This window comes from Eurypyga helias, unplaced genomic scaffold, assembly GCF_000690775.1.
Source record: "Eurypyga helias isolate BGI_N326 unplaced genomic scaffold, ASM69077v1 scaffold23844, whole genome shotgun sequence".
In the NCBI taxonomy this organism is placed as follows: domain Eukaryota; kingdom Metazoa; phylum Chordata; class Aves; order Eurypygiformes; family Eurypygidae; genus Eurypyga; species Eurypyga helias.
Window position 1 is genome coordinate 17,225 of NW_010246149.1, and position 13,373 is coordinate 30,597.

At 43.9% G+C, this 13,373-nt stretch overlaps 1 protein-coding gene across 1 annotated transcript in view; it reads right to left on the reverse strand.

The window, feature by feature from the left end:
• Positions 1-13,064, reverse strand: part of CARS2 (cysteinyl-tRNA synthetase 2, mitochondrial (putative)) — a gene marked incomplete at its 5' end in the record, with an annotated part of 28,912 nt that extends 15,848 nt beyond the window's left edge. The window contains 6 exons of the mRNA XM_010150310.1: positions 1,920-1,987; positions 6,308-6,441; positions 9,677-9,806; positions 11,445-11,528; positions 12,266-12,371; positions 12,993-13,064. Coding sequence (XP_010148612.1) covers positions 1,920-1,987; positions 6,308-6,441; positions 9,677-9,806; positions 11,445-11,528; positions 12,266-12,371; positions 12,993-13,064 — 594 coding nt within the window. The remainder of the gene's footprint in view (positions 1-1,919; positions 1,988-6,307; positions 6,442-9,676; positions 9,807-11,444; positions 11,529-12,265; positions 12,372-12,992) is intronic.
• Between the last annotated feature and the right edge of the window lie 309 nt (positions 13,065-13,373).

Here is a 13,373-nt window from a genome sequence, read left to right on the forward strand (position 1 = left end):
TCTGCAAATTGCTGATGGTAAGTTGTAGCACTGAAGTGCCACTGAATCAGAAAATCATAAGGAGAAGTCAAGACAAGCGAGCAAATACAGAAAGCATCATTTGCTTAAAGATGCACATTTTGAAATTTAGCTTCAGCTACCGCACTAAACCAGCCTGAACGCTGAAGGTAGCAAAGTGTCAGCAATGTGCCACCTCTCAGGTGAAAACAGAAATAATTGTGGCAATTAGGGCAAACTAAATCAAGACACAGACAATGCTACTAATTGATTTGGTGGGTGGGTTTTTTGGGGGTTGTTTGGGTTTTTTAAAAACAAACTCTATATAACTGAATGTACTCAATAACCCCAGAAGCTTCATGCTAATATACAGAGGTAGAACAGTATGAGTGAAGTACGGAAACAAAATCAAGTCTGGGAAAGGACCACACAAACCAATTCTGGATTTTATTAAAAAATGTAGCACACTATCAAAGAAGGTTGCTCAGCCATGTGTTATGGCAACATGCTTGATTTTGGGGGTCAGAATTAATAGCTATTTAAAAAAAAGAAAAACGAAAAATCAGAGAAGAGAACCTGGGAAGGGGGGGAGGGAAAACGGGGCAGCTGGCCACGGAGGATGTGGGGTGGCCATGCCCGGGTGATGGCCTGGCATGCAGGTGGCTGTGGGCAGGACCAGGGGAAGGCCACAGGCACCGTCCTGGACAGGCCTCACCTCTTTCGGAACAGGCATAAAAACTTCCACTTTGGGCTTAACGTTCAAGATGCAGGAAGGTTGTATGGAAAGAAGTTTGTTTCACTGGACTGAAAATTGTTTACAGGAGAGGATTAATACTTGTTATCCATGTCTAAGGGCAGAAATTAAAAGCGGAGAACCTCAAGGGAAGAGAGACAGGCCTGAATTTTTTGTTTTCTCAACAGAAAAGTCCCACTGCAGATGTGGAGAGGAGTGTTCCCAGACATTATTTTAACTATATGCACGGCATTCGTGGTCATTTCTCCACCCTGTCCACAACGTCTGAGACTCAGGCAATTTCTGTGAAAGTTGTGAGTGATGGGTAATGTTCCTGGGGGAGACAGGGCTTAACTGTATCCAGACAACATCAGGAGAATTAAGAATAAAGCAGCTCATATTGAACTCTTTTTTTAAAGGGATTTTGTCTTCCGAGAGGACGAAGGGGAACATGTGTACTGAAACAGCCTCTCAAGCCCTGTCTAAAGGAAGAATGTTACCCACTTCTAGCAATAGGTGTCAGCCATCACAGGAGCCAGCCTAGCCCCAAGCACAGCTGTAACACACATGCCTGGCACAGAAACCCTGCTCTGGGCTACATCAACCCCCTTTTTTTTAAAGGAAAACAGGACATATTCATGTGGCTCGTGGGTACCAAAACACCAAGCGCTCTGTACGTCAGCAAGGTGACTGTATAAAGACAAAGGAGAACACGAAGCACCGCTGGCATAGGGCAGTTGCAGGACACCTGACAAAACGCTGACACTACACCCCATTTCTCCTAAAGCTCGAACGTCCGCTCTTTTCTAAGTCCCAAAAGCATATGCATAATTAAGAGCGGAGAGACAAGAACCCATCGTTACAAAGCATTATGATTTAGGCTGGAAAAGACCCTTGAGATTGTTGAGTCCAACCCTAATCCTATTGTGCAGATGTCTGGTCCTGGGCACAAACACTGCTCCTACAGATGCTCCCAGCTCAGCGAGATCCATGTTATAAGCAAACCCTGAGTCCGAGCGGGTTTCCTGCATCCAGATCCACACTAACGTGTACAGCAGCACTACAGAAGCACTCCGTTTCAGGCCTTTCGCTGCAGTGTAAGCACACACTCCAGCATTTTCTCAAAAGAGAGCTGTGATTATTTACATATTACAAACATACATTGCTTCAATTCACAGAAAAGGATTACCTTAATTGTTACGTAGTTTTTTAATGACTTTGACATTTTTTCTTGACTTCCTTTAACATGCAAATGTCCTAGAACAACAACAACAACAAAAATTAATCAGGATGAACGAGCGTGCTTCTGAACAGGGAGAAAGACTGCACTGAGACACTGGAAACGCTGGAGGCAGCAGATGCTGTGATGGAGATGTGCCAATCCCTCCAATGCAACGCCCAACGCATTTTTCCATAGCCTTGTCTACAGTCCGGCACACCTCCCCACCCTCAACTTTTGCTGGGTGAATTTTAAAACACAGGAAAAGACACACAGGTTTTACCAAACCAAACAAACAACAAAACACCACCACCGTGAGCAGAGACAATAAGGAAAAAAACTGAAAGTCTCACTGTTCAGAATTGATAATAAACTGGTAAAAACAAGCAAGCGAGCAAATACTTTTCAGACTTCGCAGAAAAAGTACCTTACTCTTGACTTCCCAGAAATATTTTCAGACTTTAAAGATCCTCCAGTGAATCTCAACTATTTCCTATACTTATTACTTACTGATGGCTGGGGTTTTTTTAATCCAAAAGTTTACTGTGCTGGTTCAAAATACCTTACATGTAAAAAGAATTTTCAGCACATTCCATATTTCTCCAGACTTTGGAAGACTCAGAAAAAGAGGGGGGAGGGAGGGATATAGCTATGATGCCTAATTTATATTAGCCTATTTCAAAATGTCGTCTCTGAGCACCACAGGAGCTTTCAATAGCCACGTGGACCACTGGTTTACAGGGCTGTGGTGCAGGAAAAAGGCAGTAACCATCTCCATTGCATTTAGGAGAGTACACAGTGCTCAGCTTCAGTACTCAAAGTTCTGTTGAAGCAAGACAGGAAATGGGCAATCGCAGGCTGTATGCTCCTGGGCCTCATCCGTGCTAGCCCCAGCACCACTGCTGATGGAAAACATCAATTATTCCCAGCATCGGAGAGATGCCGAACATGTAGCCAATAAAAGATGACTCAGCATCATTCCTGAAATGTTGTTAAAAGCCTTAATTGGCTTCTCCTAATAAAGGAGTAATCCTGTAAGTTACCAAGCGCCCACCACTAACAAGCAATTTCCAGGCCCTTTGTGACCTGCAGAATCCAGCACTTAATCATACTTAAGAGGCAGATTTTTAAGCATGAACTTTTCCTACTCTTTAACGCCATATCAGTGCACTGCATTCTTTCAGATTTGGCAGTCCAGCATTCCCAACACCTCAGAGTGCTCTGCAAGGACAGCATATGATCATGCTTCTGCTTTTATAGGTGGTGGCAGAGGCGATGGCATTTCTTGCCCAGCAGCCCAGGCAGCTGTCTGAATTTTGTGCTCCTCTCCACACAGCACTGCTTTTGCAGCCTTGCCCCGAAACTCCTCTTTTCCACAAGTGGATAAAATCTCCATTACGCTCGTCTGGATACAAAAGCAACATGCTCAAGCCTGGTAAACGGAGGTGAACAGCATCTGGTTTCACTTCTCAGCCATTTCTGACAATGACTCAAAGCAGCAGGGATTCTCCCTAAGAAAGCGACCTCTGGTCCTACCCTGACCACCTGGAAACTTAAGTTTGCACAACACACTCTACAGTGAGTAGGAAAGAATCAAGAGATCCGTGGATACAGAACCAGCTACACAGAAATTTATGATCAACCCAAAATCTCATTTTCCTCGTATTTGTCTTGACTGCTCGTGTGTGAGGCCATTGTCACCGCTGCATCATTAAACTCGAGGCCCTTGCTAAGAGCATCCAGGCTGTCAGAGATCCAGGGCACCTGCAGCTCTTGCGACTCAAGTAAAACCCACAGACAAACGTCCCCTGGGAGAAGAGAAAAGCCTGGGTACAATTACCTTTTTTTTCCTCTGCAAAGGTGCCTAAATATTGACTGACTTAATGGCAGGCAGCTAAGCTTGAAATAGCTGGATTGTGTTTTCCTAATAAGGTCCAGGTAACCTCTGAATTTGAAGTAATATTCCTTTTCAAGAGTTTCAGCACTTTGAATGATTTCATTGCAGAATCACAAAATACAAGGATTTTCATAACTTTGGCTTGGCACTCTTCCCAGAGTACAAGTAGTCTAAAAATAAAGTCCTTATAAGAAGATTTATCCCCAGTGCAGGGATTTTCTTCCTCTAATGGAGATTGCTCCTCCAATTCTGAGCCTGCTAAAATTTTGAAGTCTGTTACCAGAATAAATTGTTTCTGAAGCTGATCCATTTGCCCTAAATAATTCACACTATCATCCTCCAGCAACATTTTTTTTTTACTTAATGAATGTAATCTGTCAGCTCCTAGAGAACCCTCAGTGTACAAACTGCCCTTGGAACTGTGTTGCAGGGTTTTCCCACCCCCCTTTCTTTTAAAAAAAGAATAAAGTAAAAATTGACTCCTCTTTATTTAGCATCAAGGAGTATTTCCTCTATAGTTTCAATTCCAAGCTTGAAAAGTCAGGTTCAGTGGTTTTCAACAGAAGGCTCCGGCTGGCAGCAACCAGTGCATCTCCGCAAAAGCGCAGAGAACTCCCCAGCGCTTTGGGAGCAAAGCCCGCCCTGGAGGATGCACCAGCCCCTGGACAGTTGCTGTCGATTTACAACAGGCTCTGCATGGGAAACCGAAACCAGAATTCAATATTCACTCTGTACAGTACAAACATATACACCATAAAGAACGCTCGGGTAACTCCCAGAGTGTACCACGGGCTGGGCTCTGCAGCTGCTGTGCTCAGAGAGGCAGCACAAAGAGTTCACCGAGACATCTTGCACCAAGTGCTGTGCAGCAAGAAGAGAGGCTGCAGACTTGAACCTGACTTCCTGTTGCCTTCAGTCGACCATCCGCAACCCCCACGACTACACCAGGAAGAACAAATCTCACGGTTTCCATCAACGGGAACAGCGCTAGTACTGTCAGACAATGACGTAGCTCGAAGCACCGCACAGCACAAACTTCACAGGAGCACTACCGTGCCAAGGTAGCGAGGAGCAGTTCTACGTAATGCCGGGCAGTATCGTATGCTGAAGACCAAGCGAGTAAAAGACACTTCCATACAGTTTAGCCAAGCACAGCCAGCAAGGTCACTTCTGGGGGAAGAGACAAGGTCTGTGACATCTGTGGGCCAAGACAGTCACACTCCGTAAGAAACCAGAGAGACGCTGAAGTTGGTCACAGCACTGGGAAGGGTTAAGGGACCACAGGGACGAGAGTCCACTTTTCCATAGAGCTGCGGGGTGAGTGACTTGGTCTTTACGTAGCCCATGAATGCCACAGACCTCCCTGTCTCAACCCACCAGCCACCTCACTGGCCATGCTGGACCAGAGCAGACCAAGCAGCCAACTCACTTTGCCTTCAGCATGAACCTTGTTTCTCATACCCACCACTAGGCACAATGCTACTGGTGGATTAAAAAAAAATCTTCCCAGGAGAATTTAAATGGTTACAGGTATGTGAATTGCACACCCAGAATGTCCAGCGAGCGGTTGGTTGCTGACAGCAGTGTGTCTGCCTGCCAGGCTTCCCCCATATTTCAAACCACACAAAACATCCCAGCTCAGGCATTTCTCTGCAGGATCACAACTTTGTGAGCTCTGTTGGTTCATCAGTTCATGTATCTTAGCATTCTCTCCATTCCTATTTTCCAGTAGTACAGATGTCTTTCCTTACCATGATTAAAAGCCTTTCACCATTATTTACAAACACAGGCTACTTTATTCTGCATGCTGCTGATGAATGATTTTTAAGCCCACGGGCAATTGGTGATGAGAGATGTTGGAGAACAAGACTGCTTTATTCCATTCTCAATGCTTTTAAAACATTGTAATCAGCTACCAGCCCACCTGCCACCTCCACTCCTTGCCTTCAGTTACTGCGTGTTCTGGTTCCAAGGCAAAAAATTTACAAGAATAATATGTAGAAAATATCAGCTATTTTCACCCTCTTCCTGCAGGACCATTTATAAAGAGTCCTGCAGGACTGTTACAACCAAAATACAACTAAGGAAGATAGCCTACCACAAGGACTACCCTCAAATTTTGAGGAAACTCAAATGAAAGGGAATGAGATTCTACAGGAAAAACACTTCTTTCCACGTTTTTAATTAGGAGTAAATAGTGTACATGAGCAAAGCACATACTGTTATTATTTGGAGATTTCCCCAGGTGAAATTCAGGAATATTTCACCATAATTGCTTTGTTAATAAGGCATTCATTCTAGAGTTTCAGGATTCACTCTCACTCATGTTTCTTCACTTAGTGAGGTCAGGAACTTGGTCACTGTAGTACAGCATCTGTTTCTGTACCATACAAATGCCAAACCTAAAAGCCCAAACCATTACAGTAGTTCAGGCCTCTCGGGTGACTCATATTTTACTTACCAGAATGCAAAAAGTAATTCCCCCATTGCTCACACTGATGATACGCCTCGCACTGTGCGATTTCATTTTCATGATGAGGAAATGCAAGATCTATTCCACCAGTATGGACGTCCAGCTGCTTTCCAAACACTGCACTGTAACAATATTTTCCTGATCAGTAAGTAGAACACTACAAAAGCTTTTTGCAAAAAGAAAATGCAGAAAAGAAAGAGATGAAAGAACATAAATTTAAGTGCACAATTTAAAAAGACTTTACACAAATCTTGGATACCAAAACTGCATAAGAACTTGTATGGACAGGACCCTACCTGCCCACAATTAATTCTCCTTAGTAGAAGCAATTATTTTTCCAACTTAAAGAAAGGCAAGAAGGACATCTCCTTTCCTTCTTCTGCTACAGTTTCAGCATCAGACAGCTACTTTCACCTGCAAACCTAACAACTTTGATGTAATCAACATTTCTGTAAATTTGGTATTACTACTTTTTATCTTGTACCTTTTCTGCAAGAATCCAGGCAATACAGTACGCAGTCATGACAAAAAATATTTAGTCCTATATTGTTATAATGTCATAAGAAGTGTCAGTGCCTCTGACCTCCCAAGGCCATTCCCTTCATCCCAACAGCACTGCTGCCTTAGTGTGGGTTGCCTGCAGGCTTGCAAGGCACAGGCCTCTCTGCAGGTATCGATGGCTGGAAGTAAGGCATTCACGTGGCAATAGGGCAGACCTAGACGCTTTCTGGTTCAACACCAGGAGTCAAGGCTGCTACACTCTGTTCAGGGCTCCATCAGGTCACGCTGGGCAAGTTAATAACTTCATTTTGCCCACCTGTTAAACAAAGACAACCTTGCCTACTCACAGGGAGGTAAATCAACGCTAACTATGCAGAAACCAGGGACACTCAAGCTGGGTAAAATGCAAAGTCTACACAAGTAGAAAGTAAAAGACAAGCCCCACGCACGTATGCATGTGTGCGTACACACAGTCTTCCCACACGGCACATTAACAAGTGGCTCCTGACAGCTGGCTAGATATCAATACAATATTAATACTTCTGGCCCCTCCTGGGACAAAACACCCTGTTAACACCCCAGCTCATGATGGCTCCGCAGAAACTGTTGGGGCACAGAAGAAAATGAGGAAAGAAGGGAAAACAGAACGGCTGTTGCCATTTCTCAAGCTCATGCCCCTCTGCTTCCTCCTGCCTGCTTCAAAACCAGCTTATGCACAGACCTTCACAGGAGTGGCCCCAGCTCGCGCCTTCCCTCTTGACATCTACAGAAGGGCACTGGCCACTTGCTGTTTCCTCCAACAAAATCATTAAGAGCTGGGGAGAGATATATCTGCAAAATGCCCAGGGGCAGGAGGAACGGCCCACCTCACTGCAAGGGAAACTCCAGATTGGGGGTCAGACCTCAGCCTTGGCAGACGGTTCCATCTTCCAGGGCCGTGTTAGGGACCAACACCCTTCCCATGCCCCTTTCCCAGGAACACTTCAAAGACTTTTCAAAATTAGCTCACCTGAAGTGCTTTGAAATCTTTGGCAAAACAGATGGGTAAAGAGGTATTGTGAAACATTCAGGGTTAGGCTGGACAGGGCTCTGAGCAACCTGATCAAGTTGAAGGTGTCCCTGCCCATGGCAGAAGGGCTGGACTAGATGACCTTTAAAAGGTCCCTTCCAACCCAAGCCATTCTATGATTAAAATGGGCCTCTGACAGCTGAGCGGGTCAGCAAAACATTATAGGTAACTTACCAAAACAAATTTTTCACAGCCTAAGATTACTACACTTAGGCACTGCACGGGTCAACTCGTATCTACATGGCTGGAGTCTCACCCAGACGCAGTAAAATAACTCTTTACAGAAAGAAATGCAGACTACAAAGTGCACCACATTAGCAGATAGGCCCTTTTGTAACGGGTTGGCACTGTTTTAGACCAAGAGTATACTTCTGTCACAAGCTGCACTTCAAATTCAGCATGTTTTTGTGCACTTTTGTTGCCTTAAGAACCATTGCATGGTGCTAAAACTACTTACAGACAGAAAGCCACCTTTATAAAGGCTTTTCACAATCAGGTAGTAATGACTAACAACCCCAGGTGTACCCGCAAAGCATATGAAAGAGAAACCTAAAGCACCAGGTTCCATCTACTTCCAGCATAGATTGAAATCTCTCAAGCTTCTGCCCCTGTACTCTGCTCTCCTGAGACTCCACCTGGAGTGCTGCGTCCAGCTGTGGAGCCCTCAACATCAGAAGGATATAGACCGGTTGGAGTGAGTCCAGAGGAGGCCACCAAGATGATCAGAGGGCTGGAGCACCTCTGCTATGGGGACAGGCTGAGAGAGTTGGGCTTGTCCAGCCTGGAGAAGAGAAGGCTCCGGGGAGACCTTATAGCCCCTTCCAGTACCTGAAGAGGCTACAAGGAAGCTGGGGGAGGCTTTTTACAAGGGCCTGTAGTGACAGAACAAGGGGTAATGGGTTTAAATTGAAAGTGGGGAGGTTCAGATTAGATATCAGGAAGAAGTTCTTCCCGGAGAGGGTGGTGAGGCACTGGAACAGGGTGCCCAGAGAAGCTGTGGATGCCCCATCCCTGGAAGTGTTCAAGGCCAGGCTGGATGAGGCTTTGAGCAACCTGGTGTAGTAGAAGGTGTCCCTGCCCATGGCAGGGGGGTTGGAACTGGATGGTCTTTAAGGTCCCTTCCAAGCCAAACCATTCTATGATTCTAAGTTAAACTGGGCTAGATCTAAAATTTGTTATTGGCTTCCAAAAGAGATCTGAGACTAATGCAAAATTATGCACAATTCACACTGTGCCCACAAAATAAACTGCCAAAGAGAAATCAGACTATTTAATACTGTGCCTGACTTTTAAGGAAAGCTGAATAGTGCTTAGATGAGTGGCATGCATATCCACAACTGCTGTTAAGATAAGGCCAGCAAGATCTCATACGCTCGCTGGAGTCAGGATGGAATCCCTGTCCTCCTGACACAGCACTGAACCAGGTCCGATGGAGACTGCAAGAAGTGGAAGGGAGGCAAATGAAAAAGGTACCACAACTTTCAATAAAAACTTCGGTTACTCAGTTCAAATTAAAAGACTCATTGATCAACTGTGTGATCCTGCCTGGCATATTTTAAATACCCAGTCTGTCTCAAGAGAAGGTGTCAAAACACAGCAAGACAGCTACACCATTAAGGTGGAACAGAGTTTGGGCCACACACGACACCCCAAACTGCACAAAGTATTCACATTAAAACTGGTGCTTTCTACTGATCAGAAAAACACACTTTCAATACTGCTACTACCACTGTACCATGACTGAAAACAAAAAAACAGCACTAGATTTAAAATCCAAGAAATCTGACCTTGATATTGTGGAACACTCAATGTGCCACCCAGGTCTTCCTTTTCCCCAGGGAGAAGTCCAAGATGGCTCTTGAGGTTTGGCAGCCTTCCACAGGGCAAAATCTTTACCATGTCTTTTATCCGTATGAACTGCCAAGATTAAGTGATTTGTTAATGGATACGTTTCAAAAAAAAAAGCGCAAGTGAAAGCAAGTGGAAACGTGTATTTAGTGAACTACTCTGATTTTAACCTCTTTCACTCAACTTCTTTCCCTGCACCTTTCCCTTCATCCCCTCTCTACAGGGCTTCCAGTTTCTCAATCAAACATTTAAAAATAATATGCTGAATTACATTTCTACAGGCTAAAAAGATGGTTTTAAGATTCTTTAATACATCCTTTTCTTTTGGTCCTTTTGAATTTATCTGGTTTTACATTATTCATTTAGTTACTCCTTAGACAGTTTCCCAGGACAAACAGATTGAACCACAACAGAAAAGCTAACAAAAACAACCTAAACCAAAACCCACAAACAGAAAGACAACCACATTTTTTTCTCTGGGACACAAATAGTTTCTGGTTCAGATTCTATAAAACCAAGAAAAGCAAGGAGATGAGAATCAAAACCGTTCTTGGACAGCAGCAAACTTCTAGTACTGTTTTCACAGTACCCCCTGAGCCTTCTCCTCCCCAGGCTGAGTGCTCCCATCTCTCTCAGCCTCTCCTCATAGGAGGTACTGGACCATATCTCCATCATATTCATGGCCCTCTGCTGGGCTCTCTCCAGTATGTTCATGTCTCTCTCATACTGGGGAGCCCAGAACTGGACCCAGCACTCCAGGTATGTCTCACCAGTGCTGAGCAGGAAAGGATCACCTCCCTTGACCTCCTCATGCAGCCCAGGAGGCTGTTGGCTGTCCTTGCCGTCAGTAACTGCCCCTAAATAACCACTGACACAGTGCATTCCCTCTGCGAGCTGTAATGGTGAAACAACTCCAGAATGGAGCCCGGAGAAGTTGCTGGCTGCGATTCACCTGAGCAGCAGGCCTGCCAGGCATCGTCAGTAACTGCCGACAGATTTTTTTTCCCCATTGAAGAAATATTGAACTACAGCACACGAAAGGATGCAGGAGATCTGCATCAAATCCTCCACTGCAGAGACCTGGTCCAACCCGACTTACAGAAACTACAGAGAGGCTCAGCAATGCTGCTCAGGAGCTGGAAAACTGCAGCAAAACTACATGCAGCCCAGGGCAGAGACATGCTCCAGCACAGCCTACAAGAGATCGCTCGCCCTCACACATTCAGGCTGCTCAGCCGTAGTCCAGTGGTAAATCATGAAAGACGCAAATCCATCTGGTCAGCGTGCACCAGGGGAGTGCAACTGCCCAAACAACAGTGTGTTAGATAATGCATGAGTTTAGCCTTCAATACCTCCCTGCTGGCTAGTGCAACAGCTGAGACCTCCACCTCATTATGAAGTTTGTATGAAGCACTCCCAACTGTTTAAATAAAATTAGTTAAGAATCCTAATTGTTCTAAGGTACCAGCACAAAGGTAGAGAGGCTACGAAGTATGAAGAGAGACCGCCAAGTTTTCTTTTGCACTAGCAACAGTGAGTACCCTCAATAAATAATGACAAAAGCAATGTAGTCTTAATTAACCAAAAAGCTGGCTATATACAAGGGGTCAGAAAACTGTTTCAGTCTGCTGAATGAAAGTTTATGTGTAGATACATCACAAGTTCATACAACACATAAATACAAGCAAGTTGGTGCCATAAACTCACCTGCTTCATCTTGGGTATCAGGATAAACAGCAGTTAATACTCCATATCTTTTTCCCCAAGACTTAACATCAAAATAAACATTGCCTAGTAAACAAGAAATGTTTAGTTTTATAGCAAAGATGGGGCACATTCACGATGAGAAGATAACATTTCCCTCAAAGCAAAACAAAACCAAACGCCCTTCTACTCCCATTTTAAGTTCTGATTTATAAATTCAGAAACGCTGCAAAAGTAGTAGCGGATGTTAGCACCACGTTACCAGCTTTTCAGTAACCTCACTGCATGTGCTCATTCCGCACACAGGATAACTTAGAATTCTGGAGATCTCCCCAGGTTCTTCCACGCCCACGCGCAATCAGCAACCCCCTCCCTGACTGCAGCACAGCCTACTGCTACGCCCGTTACGACGTACTCCAATCCTTCTACAACCACCAGCTCTGCTAAAAATAAAAACCCACACGTAGTGCTTCGCAGGCACATCTTTTACAGCACAGAGGATATACCCACCCTCCATTTAGAGCTAAAAGGTTCTCCCAGCTCTCATTCAGATGCCAGGCCAGGACTTCCCCTCAGGAGCTTAGATAGCAGTTCATTACAGTAAACAATTACATTAAGTAATGAGCTACGTTTAACTTTGAAATTGAGCAAGAGCTGTTCTGCCTACTCGTGTCACCACAAATGAATTGCTCACACCCTGTCTGTTAATCAACAGAAGGAAAGCCTGGCACAGGGTATCTCATCTGAGCCCAGAACAGGATTACTACGAGCACTGATTACCTGTGCATGTGCTGAGGGAGGAGTTGCCTTGCTGTAAGTCTTACCTTGCGAGGTTACATAAGCTTGTCCGCTAGCAATTATTGTTTTTATAAAGGAAATTATCTGAGGAATATTGTCGGTCACTCTCATATATACTAACGGAGGAAGAACCTTAAACAAAGAAAGAGTACCCTCTTATTAGCCTCTGGAAAACACACTGCTGACAAGTCTCTTATAATCTAAGAAAAACTTTAAAGAACGTTCTCCTCAGTTTTATCTTTCAAAGAAAAGAATATTGCAAGTATCATAAGAACGTCATAAGCAGCATTTAAGATAATACACCAGAGAAAAGAGAGGTGGCAAAAAATAGCCACTAGTTTTCCCCCAGCGGCTTACTCCCTGCTTTTGACAAGTATTCTGCACAAGAAGCAAAGCCACCTGAAGTCAATGAAAGGGTATTCGATATTCCATATGCTTTAGATCAGGCTATTTCTGCATTATAGTAAATACGTATTATCTGTGAAACAAGGCTCTATTGCGTAGAGAGAAAAAAAATGCGTTCCTAAAGAAATTTAACTTAGTCATTCCAAAGCAAGGATTTGTTTCTCCTCCCATTTCCTTACTCAAAAGGTGTGCAACATCTTCCCGGCAGAATGAAAAAGTAAATCCGCACTCAGTTTTCAAGCAACACTTCATCACATAATCAGTTTATTTTTTCAGATCAAAATCAGACTCCTAATCAAAATAACTGCTTTTAAATACTCTTAAATTTGGAAGCTTGAGTATCTGTACCTTTAAGGCAGCCATATCTTGTTTAAAGTCTTCTTCATAAATACGAGCAAGTGCTACTGGCGATATATTCATCTGAAGAAGAGAAGCAGATCAGTAAATCATAAATCAAAGTAGTAATGTAAAATACTGCAATCTTTTATCAGACAGTTAATAGCTAATTGGAAGACTTGCAGAGCCCCTAAAGTAAAGAGTCAGAAAGGCTTATTAATCTAACATTCAGGAGGAGGGGATTTAAGTTACAAATAACTTAAAAGTAGCATTTCATTTACACTTCTGAATTGCCAAAATATCAATACATATCTTCTAAAAGAAAGGAACCAAAGATTAAAATAACCAGCTCCTTCCCTCTTTCGTCATTTTCATAGAATCACAGAAGGGTTT